This window comes from Phodopus roborovskii, unplaced genomic scaffold, assembly GCF_943737965.1.
Source record: "Phodopus roborovskii unplaced genomic scaffold, PHOROB, whole genome shotgun sequence".
Classification (NCBI taxonomy): domain Eukaryota; kingdom Metazoa; phylum Chordata; class Mammalia; order Rodentia; family Cricetidae; genus Phodopus; species Phodopus roborovskii.
In genome coordinates, this window is record NW_026126469.1 from 1,970,497 (window position 1) to 1,987,469 (window position 16,973).

Below are 16,973 nucleotides of genomic sequence, written 5' to 3' on the forward strand. Positions count from 1 at the left end.
AGCACGCTTGGATGAATGGGTCCTATATACAGGCAACATTGAGTATAATGACAATAAGACTGAAGCATGGGTAGGAGAAGCCATATCTAAAGGTCAGAGAAGACATCAAGATAACAGAGTTCCTTACTGTGGTGACTTAGAAGCTTGAGTAGGAGAAGCCATCTCCAAAGGTTTGAAGAGATATCAACATGTCAGATGTTATAACTGTGGTAAGATAGGACATCTAAAAAGAAATTGTAGGCAAAGCTTCCCTAGAAATAACACTCCCAGGAATGAATCAAACAGAAGGCCTCAGCCTCTTGGGTTATGTAGAAGGTGTGGCAAAGGCAGACACTGGACAAATGAGTGTAGATCGACCAGAGACAAGCAAGGAAACCTTTTACCATCGGGAAACTCCTTGGGGGGGGGCCTCTCGAAGGCCCCCACATCACAGGTGGTTCGAACATTTCCAGTCACAGTGGAAGACAATCTCCCACAGGACAATTGGAAAATTCTGTGCCTATTATAAAAACTCATACCACTCTGGATGACAAACTAGTGACAGAAGTTGAATCAAACATGACAGAAGGAAATAAAAAACATATATTTTGGCAAACTGCTATAGTCATAGGCCTAGATTGATAGTTAAGATGAATAATAGACTGTTTGATGGTCTCCTGGACACAGGGGCGGATATAACTATCATATCTAATAAATCTTGGCCTTGAAGATGGCCCCTGCATGAGGTAAATGTTCAATTCTTAGGGACTGGAACCCTGTCTCAGGTAAAACTAAGCACGAGACGGATTGAATGTATAGGACCAGAAGGACAGAGAGAAAGGTTGAGACTATATGTGGCTGATGTAGTGATAAATTTATGGGTCGTGATCTATTACAGCAATGGAATACACAGATTAACATTCCTCCAGTATTAGATAGGAACCATAAACAACCTCATGATTGTGGAAAAAATATTATAAAGTACTATACAAGAGAGATACCAAATATCCAGGCTGTACAAAAACAGAATACAAGTGCTGAACAAACAGAGGAACCAAAAGCCTTACCTTTAAAATGGCTAACAGAGGAACCTGTCTGGGTAGGATAATGGTCTATGACCTCTGAGAAGTTAGAAGCTTTAGAAAGCCTGGTTCAGGAACAGCTAAATGCTGGGCATATCGAGGAATCAACCAGCCCTTGGAATTCTCCTGTATTTGTGATCAAAAAGAAATCTGGTAAATGGAGAATGCTTACAGACCTGAGAGCCATCAATAAAGTTATCCAGCCAATGGGCTCTCTACAGCCTGGAATGCCCTTGCCTTCTTTGATGCCAAAAGAATGGTTTATTATAGTTATTGAGTTAAAGGATTGCTTCTTCACTATACCTTTACAAGAACAAGATAAAAAGAAATTTGCCTTCACGGTACCTAATTACAATAATTCTCAACCGATGAAGAGATATCAATGGAAGGTTTTGCCACAGGGAATGCTAAATAGCCCCACCCTGTGCCAATATTTTGTACAAAAACCATTAGAAATAATTTGTAAACAGTTTCCACAATCCATAATCTATCATTACATGGATGATATATTGTTAGCTGACTCTAAAGGAGAAATATTAGAAAAAATGTTTGAGAAAGTAAAGGAAATTTTACCTCACTGGGGATTACAAATTGCACCTGAAGAAATACAAAAAGGAGAGTCTATCAACTACTTAGGATATAAAATAGGTCTACAGAAAACCAGAATACAAAAAGTACAGATCAGAAGTGATCGCTACCAGACTCTTAATGATCTTCAAAAATTACTAGGAGAGATTTCTCAACTGCAAACCATTATTGGAGTAGAAGGGCATGATTTGAAAAACCTGAAAATGGCCCTAAAAGGAGATAAGGACTTGAATAGTCCGCGAATACTATCAGCTGAAGCTGAGAAGGAACTATTTCTATACAGAAATCTATTTCTCTCTACTATCTAGTATTCCTGAAGTCCCAATTTATGTAAACCAATGCTGGCTTTGGAGTTGGATTTGGCTTTCCTTCTCTAAATTCAAGCATGTTGTTAAGATTAAAAGGCAGAAGAAAACAAAATCTGGGGACTCATTTCTTACATGCAATTTTCTCTCTGAAATCCTAATTTTCTCATATACTTTTTAATGCTTATAGTTGTGTTTCCCTAATGCATACCTTAAAACTTGAAAATTTTACTTTAATATTGATGTGTAACTTTTCCACAAGGAATAATAACGATTCCTAACAGCAGTCTTTGAACTCTCTGGAAAGAAGATGGGGCCCCACATAATCGTTTCCACTTGACTCAACCTGATGCATCTGAACTACAAACATCACCCTAAAACCAGTTTGAGACTGTTTTGCTCGCGACAACTCATGACTAGCTAGCTGTAATGGTGCACCTTTTTATTACACCCTGGCCAGAGTTTCAAATAGAACTACAGTCAAGCATTTTCTGCCACACAGTGACTAGCTACATATGTCACAGCCAGTTCTGTTGAGAAATTTTGTTGCTAAAATTTTTCTTCCTACAGGATCCATTGGAGCAATCATCGTCCCATTTCAGCAGGAAGTAACCTTAAGATAACGATGCCCCCTTTCCCTACCCTTGGAATTTTGGGATAATAGTCATCTTCTTTAGGTTGGTTTTAGTTATTTAGTGTTGGGTATGGAAGGTGATGCTTACACTCGGGTTTATCTTTTAGACAGGAATAGGGAATGGTTGGAAAAGGTATGGTTTAGATGTGATATAGGTAGATTAGCCTATCTTCTTGTGATTTTGAGTAAGAATGAGATAGTATTTTACAGCTTACATTGTTATATATTCTTATATGTGGTAAGCTATGTAAAACTAAGTTTATATTTTGTTATATTGTATGAAATCTTTCCACTTATGATATTTTATGCACATTATTTTACCATATTCTATGTATGTATACTTTTCTTGTATTCAAGAAATTTGTATATTGATACAATTTGGGATATTTATCATGCTGCCCTTTATAGTTCTACCTCTTGTCTTGACATTTCTACTCTACCTCTATTTTAGGGATTTATAGGGATGTATATGCATATAGTTACATTGTTTAAGTATTTGTTCCTGCTTTACTCAGGGAAGTTTTAATCAGTTTTTTAGCTAAGTTCCTGGGTATTACAGATTATCTTCACTCATGTTTCCTGTACCTATGAGATTAGTCAGATATAGATGCTTAATCTTCAATCACTTCATAGACATGCAGAACATGGTATTTAAATGTTTGTTTTTTTTTAAGGGGGAAGGGGCGTGAGTTTCCTATTATTTTATTAAAATAATAGAAAGACAACTGTACAGGTTTTTTCTCCCAGCTCCCGAAGTTAGACTAAGTACTTAGATTTGGATATATACATATACACACGTGCACACAATCCTGGTTCTCTAAAGCTACCTAGCAAATTCAAATCAACTGTATTGTCTTACAGTCCACTCCCTGCCTCTCCCCCTCCTCAGCTACTCAGAAAAAGTTCAAAAGGTAAAAGCGGTTGGAGGGGTTTTACATGGCAGCTGGTAGAAGTGAAGCTGCATCAAGCAAAGCCACATCTTATACAGAAAGGAAAAAGGAAAGAACAAGACCTCCTAGGACACAACTTATTAATCCTGTGGAAAAACCCAAGTTTCCACAGGCACACTGAGGCACTGGCTGACTCCCCCACCCTCCCACTAAATCCACTCCCATTTAACAAGAGACTGCTGAAAAGACCCCCCCCCTTCCCCAATGGCTAGATCCTAATTGTGAGAAGCAATGGCTTCGCTAAGCTAACCAGCTGTCACTTGGACCCCTTTCCCTTTCTAGACAATGGGGAGGCACTCCCAGGTCCCCCAACTGGTCACCACTGCTGAGGGCAGCCCAGGGATTTTCTTCCCTCCCTGGCAGCTAGGTGGGGTATCACCCTCTGCTCTGCACCTACGATTCTGAAGCTCTCACAAGGGATGGATGAGCAACTTAAAGCCTTAAAAAGGCAAACTTCAGTTCCTAGGTCTCCTCATCTAGCCAGAACTTTACCAGTTCCATTTGCCTTCACAGTAAACAAACCACCCCAACCCCATAATGTTAAACATCAAATCAAGAGAAAAAGTACATCTTCATCATTACAAAGATAATGGGCTGTCTGTGGCTGTCCTTGCACGATAGATTAAGGAAATGAGAATCGTTCCACAAGTCTGTCTGAGGAATCGAAACTCTAGCCTTTTTGTAAAGTCAGAATAGAATGGGCAAAGGGTTGCAGATGAGATCAAGAGAGAAATGTATTTACAGAAAACAGGAGGAAGAGTGTCACAAGCAGAGCCTTCCTTGTCACTTCTTCTTGCTGGCCCTCTTGGTACTGGACTTGGCTTTGGGCTTCACAGGTTTGGCCTTCTTGGGTTTGGTTGCCTTGACCAGCTTGGCTTTGACAATCTTGGTTTTTTTTTGGGATTTCTTGGGCGTGGCAGCTGGCTTCTTGGCCTTCTTGACAGGGGTGGCGGCTTTGGGTTTCTTGCTTGGAGCTTTGGCGACAGCCTTCTTGGGTTTGGCTGCCTTTTTTGGAGTGGCCACTTTCTTGACTTCCTTCTTGGTCTTCTTGAAAGCCACCGACCTCTTGGGCTCATCACCCTTGGCCAGCCTGAAAGAGCCCGAGGTGCCCACCCCTTTGGTTTGCTTGAGAACACCAGTGGTCACCAGGCGCTTGATGGACAACTTGATCTGGGAGTTGGCGTTCTCACCCACCTTGTAAGTGGCTCTTGATATACTTTTGGATGGACTGGTTTGAGGAGCCAGCGCGGTTTTTCTCAGCCTGGATGGCAGCCACGATCATATCTGAATACTTGGGATGGTCTGTGGACTTCTTGGAGGCCTTGGCCCGTTTGGGCTTCGCCGCAGGGGTGGATGTGGAGTTCTCTGTCATGGTGGCCGGCCTGCTCCTGCTGTTGAAGGAGCCTTCCGAAGGGCCAGCCCTCGCGGGAGGCTGGACACAACCGGAGCCGGGATCTGCTCTCCTACTCGACTAGCAGACCAGATGAAAGTGTGGCTGCCAGGGATGCGGGCGACGCATGGCTCCTGTCCTCCCTGGCACGAGTGGCCAGCAGGCTCACGGGTTGCTGTGCGCAGCCCAGTCCCCACGTCGGTGCCTGGTGTTGTCCTCCACCTCCTCAGCCTCCCTTTTCCCAGCTCTGCATCTCGGCATTTAAATGTTTTAATATTAGTACTCTGTTGACATGAGACACTGTTGCTCCTGACAGCACCGTGCACTTTCCCGAAAATATGTTGGACACTGTTGTTGTTCCTGCTGGAGTTCAATCTCGCCTCAGCTCAGGGCCTATTGGGCATAGAATTGCCCCCACCTTGACCACTGATTTGGACATGCAGTCCTATGTGCTTGCAGGAGACAAATATAGAAGACTGCAGGACCTTGCCAAGTCAGGGTAAGATAGCCATTCTATCTCCCTGCTGTTGTTGTGGTCTGTCAAGTTCTCTTGGCCTTAGCCAAAACTGGGTGTACCAACGTTGCTGTGAGAACTAGGGTGACTGTTCAGGTAACTTGCTGTTTCTGTCCTTGCTGTACCTTTTGGAAGTTGCCCATCCGCACTTCCTGTCTACCTTAGTATCATTATTTTCCTTCTCATGTCTTGATGAGGTTGATTAAACTATCACAACTATTATTCTCTCTTCCTAGTTAGATATATTAGGTACTAGACTTACGTTTTCCAGCTTAGGACAACTCTATTGTAAACTCCGTTATGCCTTCACCCTAGGACTAGATATGTAGGTCATTTTGTTCTCGATTTTCCTTTTCTTAGAGCACACTCGTTATTCACTGTTTTGTATATAGTTTTGTATTAAGCCTAAATCTTTTCTTTAGACTAAAAGGGGAATTGTAGTGAGATAGTCATTCTGTGGCACTGACCACGCCCATTGGGGGGGATGGAGCCATGGGTGGATGCGACCTGTGGAAGGAGGTCTGAGGAAGAGCCGGGAAAAGCTCTCTTGCTGGTGGGACTCGGACAGGAGAGAATCCAGTGGAATCTCCTGGTGTTTATCTGTCTATGTAGTAAGTTATTTCTCCTTGAATAAACATCTATTCGGCCTATTTGTTTATCCTGATCCTTATTCAACCACGATGGTACATAGTATGTATATATGTACGCAAACATACACACATACTTTTTAATGGGGTTACAGGAAATGAAGGGACAATACTCCCATAAAAGCCGTGTACTTGTGGTTAACTAACAATTACCTCAGCACCAGACTTCTCATACCTTGACTGGAGTTGTTGCTCGGAAGAGAACAAGTCTTCCAAAGCAATAAGGGCTACTGCTGTTTCCCTTGGTTGCCTTCTAGTCTGAAAGTAAGACCCAACTACTGAGGACACTGCAATTTGGACACAGGACTTGGAGATGAGCTGGAACTGACCTGGAGCTTCTTGAGGAGTAGTTCTCACAGTATCTGAAGGTACTATGTGAACTGCCACAGGAGAAAAGCAAAGAATAATCTTACACAGCTATAAAGCCTATGAGACACAACAACTGGACCAGTGAGATATCCACAATGGTATAATAATGGCATTCTTATGTTGGGAGTAACCCTTCACCAGTCACCCCTAGCTGGTGAAGTTATGGACCTGAGCGAACCTACTACTACCATTTTCCTAAGCAAACACTGGTTCTAACTGAATTCTGAATCCATATCTTTATACTCACCCATCATCAAAGCAACTTCTTTTGGCAACAAAGATCCACATCTAGTCAAAATGCAAAGCATAAGGGATTGTAGGGTGTCCAATCACAACTGATACATCTGCAATGAAACTCCTACACCTAATGTTCAGGGAAAACTGTCAAAGAGTGGAAAGATTACAAAAACCAGAGGCCCAGGACAACTGTTGTTACATAGCACCCACTAGCCATAACAGAAAATACTCCTATGAAATCTCAACAATATGGTTACCCGAAAAAGACTGGCCTAATGACAATAGCAGTTGATATGTCAACATGGACAGGGGAAATTTCACATGGTCTTACCCCTAGTTGAAGACCTATAGGTTTTCAATGTCTGCTAAGAGAGGGATAATTAGTTTCATCTAATGATGAACTCCCATATAGGTTGTACAATTCCTAGTGGTAAGCCTCTCGACACATACACATAAGAGAAAAGCCGAATAGCTCAGTAGGTTGCACATGTATGTATGCATATAAATACATAGATACTAGAGACAATAATAATCAAACAAAAGACCATGAATTTCAGGGGAAGTGACATGGGAGGGGACTGGGAGGAGAGATGGTAGGAATCACACACACAATTCTTATGACCCACCTCCTCCCCAAGATGAGGAATTCACTTTTCATAGAGGTATTCATGCCTAGAAAACACCTCCTGAATCTGCTCCTGAATACCTAATCATGGTACAGGCCTTCTCTCTGTTCTCTAAGACACATAAACCAATGTTTTCAAGACCCCATCTTCCTCTTTCCTGCAGATTGGATCTTCTAGCAACTGTGACCTCAGCAGGTCCTTCTGAGTTTCTGTCTTATTTCAATGCTCAGCTGAGCCCACCTCTGCTTCTGCGATCCCTGGCTCATGCACTTCTGAGCTGGAGATCCTGATCAGCTCTCAATACCAGTCTGCCTTTGCTTTCCAAGTCTCTGGCCACTCAGCAAGGTTGGGAGACTGCTGATGGGCTCTGCTATCTGTGCTCAAATCCTTTAGAAGCATAAGTCACAAGTTACTATAACAGCTGAAAGTTTTATTCATTACTCTCTAGCTCCTCTCTAACATGTCCTATTAACCCCTACACAACACCTCAATGAAACAAGGCCTAACCTTAGAGCCAGCCACCTTTGTGCTATGGTCCATCAGTACTCAGTTATATAGTTTGTTAGAGACTGCTGCTAATAGCATTGAATTTACCCTCACTCATTGTCTTAGTCCCTATCTGTTGCTGTGAAGAGATACCACAACCAAAGCAACTCATAAAAGAAAGCATTTAATTGGGGGCTTGCTGACAGTTTTTGAGGGTTAGTCAATGATTATCATGATAGGAGATAGACAGGTATGGTGGTAGATTAGTAGCTGAGAGCTTTATATCCTGACTAGCAAGCAGCAGGCAGATATGGCATCAGCTTTTGCAAGTTCAAAACCCACCTCCAACAAGGCCTTACCTCCTAATCCTTCCCAAATAATTCTACTCCCTGGCAACTAAGCATTAAAATACATACTTTCAAATAAATTCAAGCTTACTGGGCCACTCTCATTCAAACAACCACAACTGGCACTCTAAATCTCAGCCACATCTTTGCTTTTCCCTATGCTGTTCAGCTCATGGTAAGACAAGCAGGCGGGATGCATGTCCTTGGGTACTAGGCAAATAGGACAGCATTGCTAAACACTGTCTAAGTCTGTTATGATCAGACTAGGAAGATAGCTCAATGGATAAAATGCTTGCAATACCAAGTTGAGAACCAGTGTTCAGATCCTTACCCCAGAAACCGTGGAAAGCTATGGAAGTTAGTGTGTACATGCAATTCCAGGGGGCTCTGTGAGTTGGCAGGCAGAGGCAGAGGAAGACCCAGAAGCTTTTGGGTCTGCTAGTATAGCATATACAACACCAGCAGGCCACTATTCCTTAAAAAGAAGGGTGAATGGTGTAGCCCAACCTCTATATGCACACAACACTCACACATATGCACACACACACACACACACACACACACACACACACACACACACACTGCAAACTAGCCCAGGGCAAGTAGCCCAGGACAATCTCTCCTCAGCTTTCTTAGTAAGTTAAGGGCATGGGTCCACAAGCCTGCACTACCAGCAGTAGGATGATGAGGTTTAGTTAAAGGCCAGAAGTACAATTAGCCTAGGCAGTACAGTGTGATTCTAACTCAGAAACAAGTCTAGTCCACTGCTCTGATACTAATTTCGCTATCCTTTCTGGCCTCATTATGAGGCCAATTACATTGGAATTAAAAACTTTAGTTGAAGCCCATGCTCATCAACATGAGCTATTTCCTCAAATATGAACCCTACCCCTTGTCTCTGCTCATTGCTTATCTCTCCTATCCATTCCATTTCATTTTGACCGTCCAGCCAACTCCAACTCTACTTCATCTTCACCTGTCCATCACCTTGTATTCTTTGAGCACAAATGTCTCATCCATGTTTTCAAATTCATCAATAATTTTAAAGAATTGCAACAGAGCAGTTGGGGGAGAGGAAAAATGTGATCAGAATGTACTGTATGTAAAAATCAATTAAAAAGGAACCACAATCACTGTTCAGTGATTGAAAATGTTAGATTACAACACTTGTTTGTAATTGAGCAAAAGGCTTCACAAATGACAGGAATTTTTCCATCACTGAGCTATACCCCTTTTTTTCATTGATTCTATTAGGATGTGTAACAGCTGTATATTCTAAAGGCTTTTATAATTATAAGTAAAATGGTAATTTAAAATCAGAATAATCAAGACATAAACACAAGTTTTCAAAAATAATGTTTCTTTAAATCTGTACTTGGTGAATTATTTTATAATTTTCATTACTTTTAGCCAAATGAAGGGATAACCATTCTTTGCTTCTGCTATATTCTTGGCAGCTATTATTAAGTTGAGTGTATTTTAAAATTAATATTGACATTTACATAAAATTTTAGTATTAAAAGAAAAAACTACCTTCCATTGCTCACACTCATATTTGTTTACAATATAGTACCAAATATAAATCTAGCATATAAAATACATATAATAGTGAAGGCTTATGATGACTGCTAGACTCTAGCTAATGCATACTATATTATAAAAAAAGTAAGACATTAGGGTTAAGGGTGATTTAAAGTAATACGTTTGGTTGTCAAATTGACTAATGCTAGGATGATATTTAAACTTGATTGTCAGCTTATCTGAATTTAGGATCCCAAGGAAATACATCTCTGACTGTGTCTATGAATATGTTTTTAGAAGTTTTGACTGAAGTGAGAACTACCACCCTGAATATTAATGGCACTGTCCCAATGGCTGAGCTCCCAGATTAAATGAAAAAGGAGAAAGCAGTGAGATGACATTGTTCATCTACTTCCTGGTTACAGGTACACTGAGGCCAGTTCCTGTGTCCATGCTTCCTGCTTACAGGTGCACTGTGGTCAGCTTCCTGTGTCCATGCTTCCTGCTTACAGGTACACTGTGGTCAGCTTCCTGTGTCCATGCTTCCTGCTTACAGGTGCACTGTGGTCAGCTTCCTGTGTCCATGCTTCCTGCTTACAGGTGCACTGTGGTCAGCTTCCTGTGTCCATACTTCCTGGTTACAGGTGCACTGAGGCCAGCTTCCTGCTTCCATGCTTCCCAGACTAGATTGGGCCTTCATACTGTGGTCCAAACAAACCTTCCTTTCCTTAGGTTGTTTTGGTCAGATACCTTGTCACAGTTATGAGAAAAGTAACTAACAGAGTCCCTTCCAGATAGTGAGCTGCTACCTCCCCATCCTTATAGCATTAAATAAGTGGGATCATAACGACAGTGGAGTAGAAGGCTGGCATCTGCTAGAGGGCTACTGTGGTAAGGAACATGCTGTTATTCTCAGTTATGGGGAAGAGGAGGCAGCTTATTCAGCCCAATGTGTGCAAGATTATCACAAAGGCCTGTGTTGTCGTTCCTGTCTGGAGTGAAGTTTAGTTTCCATAGTTCTTAAACTAAATTAACACACTCAGCAATGAGACAAAAGCTATGTGTTTAGTATATTTTAGGAGTTTAATAAAAAAATGGTTACCATTTCTTAAGTACATACACTACAATGGGTATCAGCCATCTACAAAGTCACATAAACAAAAATCTTTCTATAATTCCACATGTGCAAGGTAAACTTTACAGGGTGGATTTTCTAAGATAAATATATTATGTTTGTCTTTTCTCTAAGTTATTCAGAGTGTTTCCTCAAAGTATCACCTAGTGACTAAATGTATAACAAAATGCTTATGATTTAAACTTTATTTTTATTTATTAGTTTTGATGTTTCAAAGATATTTACTTAGAGGTGTATGGCTATATTGCAGATTGCTAGCATTCATTTATGTTGAATATGTTGTGGCATGCTTGTGAGTCTAGCACGGCAGATGCTGAGGTCTGAGGGCTGTCAAGAGCAAGTTGAGCTACAGAAAAGACCCCGTCAGAAAACAGAAGTCTCATCATTGGAAGACTGTAATGCTGTCAGAGTACAATAGTTAGGCACCCTTTAGCTTTTCCATGGCAAAAATTAAAATATTTAAAGTTGTCACTTTTTGTTCAAAATATATGCCCAAATCAATAAAACAGCTTGTAATCAGAGGGACTCTTTTAAGTCAGTTCTCAATTACCAATAATGATGACTAATGGTGCATTTTAATAAAATTAAACTTCCAAACTATTTAACTTTTCCATTTACACTTTGCATTTGCCTGTACCAGGCCTTTTCTTTTAGCACCCAGCCCGCTCCCAAATCATGACACAGAGATTTATTATTAGTTATGAATGCTTGGCCTGGCTAGCTCTTTCAAATTAATCAATTAACCTGTGTCTTTTTATCTATCCTTTGCTTCTTTCTTCCTTTTTTTCCTTCTGTATATCTTACTTTCACCTCTTCTTGTGTCGGCTGGCTGGGGCTACCTGGCTTCTTACCCTGGGTGTATCCCTCAGTCTCTCCTTTTTTCCCCTTGCTCTTCCTCCTTTTTGAACCTAGATTTCTCCTGGTTATCCCCTCTGCCCACCAGCCCTGCCTATCCTTTCTCTGCCTTGCTATTGGCTCTTCAGCTCTTTACTAGCTCAATCAGGTGTCTTAGGCAGGCAAGGTGAAACAAATGCAACACATCTTTACATAGTTAAACAAATGCAGCATACACAAAAGTAACACACCTTTACACAAAGTAATATTCTATAGCATAAACAAATATAACACATTTTTGCCCAGCTAAAATAATATTCCACAAAAAATTATGCCATTGTTTTTCATATTCCCACTGCTGGTGGGCATTTGGGAAACATCTGTTGAGAACAGGAGGTTGGTGTGACTATGATCCTCAGGGTTAATATGGTTAACCTGGCTGCCTAGCCAGGCATTCCTTTTCCCATCTGCTCCTTAGGTGTCCTGGAGCCTTATACTCAGTTAAAAGGACTACCTTTCCAGACAGAGAAGGGCTGCTCCTTTAAGGATATACAGGTAGTTGTGCTACCCACTAGAACTTCCAAATCAACACTCAAAAAAAGGGCCATTAGGTTGAATATTTGTATAAATGAAATTTATTTGAAACTCTTCTTAAATAAGTCTCTTTATCCACTTATATAGACAGAGTAATTATTTTTTAGTTGTGTGCATGAATTCCAAAATATCCCATTATATCTGAAAAGTTCATCACATTAGAAAGTTTAAGAAGCGTCAAATGATCTGAAGGTCACATAACTACATAGAATTCCTATAGTATCATGGAACAGGATGTTGTGGTCATGCAGTTATATTACTTAACTACACAGGAATTTTCCTGACTTGTCCAATCACAAGCCAGAAGGAGCACTATCAATTCCTTGTCCTAATTGCTTACTTCACAATAGTCTACTAAAAAATTGAAAAGAGAACTTTTTTTATTCCTAATTGTGGTAAAATATAGTTGATAAGACATACCATCCCTCATCCCTATACTATTAACACATGCATTTTGAGATAAGGTGTCGCATCTACCCTGGCCAGCAAGGAAACACGACCATGACTCTTCTTCAAGCAGTTTACTCAGGAACCTTGTATATCAGTTACTGCTCCTCCCAGCCCCAGCAAGCCCTTAAATATGCACTCATTGCACAATCAGCTCATGCCACCTGGCAATCCCGGATAGGCCACAGAAGGAGGAAGCACACCAGATCCATCAAGCACTTACAAATAAGACTTGTTTACAGCTAAGCTCGGACTACCTGGCATCCAGCCAGGCTTCACCTTGGGGCTGTGGCTTCCCACAATAAGGAACAATGTGGAAGTCTCAGAGAAGGAGAGAGTAACACTACCACCATGCTTATATTGGGTGGTGCCTGGATCAACAGCTCACCCCACCCAGCATGTGCCATCCACTGATTATCAGGGAAAGGCCTTGCATTACTCTATGCTTCATTAGCTTAATAAGAAAAGGTTTGTTTTGTCCTCTTCTGCTGTATGTTCTTATCTTATTTTTAGATACTTGTTTGTATTCTAGTGAGAAAAAGAAATAAAGGGTGTGGATTTGGTGGGGTTGGAAAATAGGTATGATTTGGGAGAAATGGGAGGGGAAATAATCAGAATATAGTATATGAAAAATATCTATTTTCAAGAAAGAAAAAAGAAAACTGTACTATCTCTGTCAAGTTCATCTAAGCATATGCAGCTACAATAAATTACACAAAGTTGAAAGAGGACTAACCAGTAATCAACCACAGGAGCCACCAGCAGCGCTTGCTGCATCACAGGGAATCCTTGAGGGCATCATCTCAATACACTTTGGCTGCCTCTTCCTGCCAACTGTGAAAGAACACATTTCTGGCTGTCTCTTCCTGTCAACTGTGAAAGACAACACACTTCTGGCTGTCTCTTCCTGTCACCATTGTTCAAGTGCAAAAGCACCAAGTTTTATTCTGCTGGGGCACAAGGAGAATCCATTTGCTATGCTGTGTTTCTTTGTCTTCTGAGACAATGTTGTGAAACTTGAGTCACCTTCTCTCATCCATTTGCTTACAATTATAATCTTCGTTGATTACACTTCAGTTAAAGTTATGAATATAACCACCAGTCAGCCCTTCAATTATGAGTGTCTGCTTATCTTAGGGCATAAAACCATACATTATCATACATAGACTTAAATTTTGGCTTTTCCATTTGCTGGTTTTCCTACAATTGTCAACGTTTTAATTTTGTTTAGTATAATCAATGACAAAGATCAAGCAAGAAAAATTTCTAGCTTGTTTTCAGAAAAGTTCACAGCATATTAAAACCTACAGAAATTCAAAATGAAACTTACATGACACCTTTGCTACAAGAAATCAAAAGTATAGCATGAAAGTCATGCTATTAAATCCCCAGAGTAAGATACTGACATAAACAATAACAAAACAATCTGTGGTTAGAGTCACACACAAAAATATCTCTGAATTAATTGATGAGTTAGAAGTAGTCTCAAGATTTTCTGGTTCTGTTTGATCAATAACATATTTTTTCATTTTACAAAAGATTTTCTTCAAAGTATAAAATAAATCTAGCAAAATTTCCTATTTTATGTGAACTCAGCTTTATTGTGTCACCCCAACAACCTGAGCTATTTATTACACACATGCTATGAAACAGACTGAAAGAGCAACACATGAGGGAGGTAGTGATGGGTCAAGTCTCAGATCACTCTCATCTCATGGTGCTGGTCCAGTTTCCTACAGTTTCACCCTTGTCTAGTGTTAACACCCTGGCTGTGGCAGCTAGTATTTCCTGAATATTCCTATTTAGGCTTGCAGTTAGTCTACAACACTAACATCTAGTGCCACAAAGAATATCATCCTCCCAAGTGGAAACAATGTGGTTGTTGTGGTTTGCCTACAATACAACCATGCTTTTAGAGATCACAACAGAATGATCAAAAGAAGCTACAAGAGAAAAAGAAAAAAAAAAAAAAAAAAAAAAAAAAAAAAGCAAACACCTCTGAGAAGGGGTAGGACCCAGGAGCTCCCAGAGCTTGCAAATGGTTTATCTGCTGGTATGGGTAACCTGAGCCAAGTATTTCACAGGTGCTATGAAACAGTATGAGGCAGTGCTTAGCCTATAATGAGACAGTTTAGACTTTACCTTTATTTCATGGTGCTGGTCTGTCCTATCCAGGTCCATGGTGCTCACTCCATTTTCCTTCACTAGTAGCTCAGCTTCCTTTCCTGGCCCTCCTCCTTTTGGGGGCAGCCCTAAGTCAGCACCTGGAGTCCTGCTGTCAGAGGCATCTTCATCATGGCTATTGGTTATGGATGATACAGAATCTGCAGTAGTTTCATTTCTTTCTCCATTCACTAAGTGTGTATCGAAAGAGGCCACAGCAGTTTGAATAGAAGTCTCTGGGCTACATGCAGTTTCTTTCTCATCTTCACACTCCATCTGGTTTTGTGCTGCCACCACACTGTTGGCTGAACAACCCTGTTGGCCTTGAGTCTCATCTGTATCATTTTCCTGCTTCTGTGGAGAGTGCTGGGTTAGGAATTTCCGTGGAAGTGTGGAGGTTAATCCATGCTGTCCTGCACTTTGAGGAATAGTTAGGGTCACTGTAGAATCTTTTTTCAAATCAATGTAACTTGACAAAACACTGTAAGATAAAATATAAAAAGAAATATTGGTATGAAAAGTTTTAGAATGAAGACAGGTCAATTCTAGGTGAAAAGAGATCACTTCTATTCATGGTGGTTTTGGAAACACAAATTCTTGGGACATAAGCCACATTTAAACAAGCAGCTACACAGAAAGGGGAAGGCTGGAGGAGGGTCAGCAGTCAAGGCTAGGCTCACAACCAAAAGCAAACTGGATGAACCTGAGCATTGATTTATTGGTTGGAGTGTTCCCATTAGCTATTTACTAATATAACTTATTCAGTAAAGACAGAGATGAAAGAATAGTTGTTTAATGAGATTACCTTTCTTACTAATTACTTACTTACTAATAATTTCTTCAAACAAGCATAGACATTCCTGGTTTATAAACTGAGTATAAAACCAAGTTAGTTTGGAAAGTAGAAACCTTTTTAAAACATAATAAGTAAAACATAATAAACAGTGGCTTCCAACTGATCTTCAATGGTTTTAATTTTGCTCTTGATCTCACCAATCTAATCCTCACAAATCAGATCCTTATACATGCAAGAGTTCACTATTGTCACCATGACATCTGCAAGACTCTGTCTTCTCCAGCTCCCAGATCTCCCATCTCCCATTTCCTTACTGTGGTCTTGCCACATGTCTGTAGTTCTCTGTTTGTGCAGTTAGGGTGAGTAGCCTTGCTGGTCTCTGCCCAGCCAATCTTCCCCAAGACACTGGTAGAGTACACTCCTCCCTCTGCCACTTAGGTCTCTGAGAACCTTTTTTTTTTTTTTTTGGTTGGTCTAAGCAGCACACTCCACCACTTTCTCTAATCTTCTTTTAGTTGTCTTTAAAGCCCTTATTACTGTTGATATTGTACGTAATCTTGATAGTTTTAACTGGACAATAGAATCTTGCTCCCAATAGATAGTTAGGTTCCCATGGAAATATTTGTATAGATTTTTAATTCATAATTTAAGTTGGGGGAAGGAACATAAAGCTGTAGGCAGAATTTCTATGATATAAATAAAAAGAAATTAAAACAGACTAACATTCTATGAGCCTGAAAATAGTGTTGTCTTGTTCCCAGCTTTATTCGTACAATTTAGCTTGATGTGTGGAGGGTTTAGCAAATGTCTAACAGATTATGGATTGCTGTGATGATCCTGTGACAATTGCACAACAGCAGATAACATTTATGAAGCACTCACTAAATGCCTCAAACTAAGCCAAGACTTTTACAATGGTTTTCGGCTTTCATCCTTACAATAATTTCTAAAGCAGGGGCCCATAAACTAATAAATCTCTACATGGGCAGATTCTGTTCTACAGACAGTGTCACCTGGCTAGCAAGTGGCAAAACCAGAATACAAGCTATGAAGTCCAGCTTTAAATTCCATCACCTTTGCCCCATATAATGAGGAAATAAGCTGCCAAAAAAAAAAAAAAAAAAAAAAAAAAAGCAGGGACATTTTAGACTTATTGATTGCCATCTTCAGTACAGGTACAACTCTGGGTGATGGGGTAGAAAGTACTGAGATGCACTGTCACCCTCTTCCTTCATCCTAACCCATCCTACCCTGTCACTGCTGCTGTGGACTGGAGAAGGGAAAACAGAACAGAGATAGTAACAAGGAAAGGAGGAAAAGATGTATGGT

At 40.4% G+C, this 16,973-nt stretch overlaps 1 protein-coding gene and 1 pseudogene across 4 annotated transcripts in view; both read right to left on the reverse strand.

Moving 5' to 3' along the window:
• Fgd4 (FYVE, RhoGEF and PH domain containing 4) overlaps positions 1 to 16,973 on the reverse strand; it is a 204,045-nt gene that overhangs the window by 67,812 nt on the left and 119,260 nt on the right. For all 4 annotated transcript variants that reach the window (XM_051190982.1, XM_051190983.1, XM_051190984.1 and 1 more), the window contains exon 4: positions 14,828 to 15,329. In XM_051190982.1, coding sequence (XP_051046939.1) covers positions 14,828 to 15,329 — 502 coding nt within the window. The remainder of the gene's footprint in view (positions 1 to 14,827; positions 15,330 to 16,973) is intronic.
• Positions 4,179 to 4,982, reverse strand: LOC127226877 (histone H1.0-like; annotated as a pseudogene).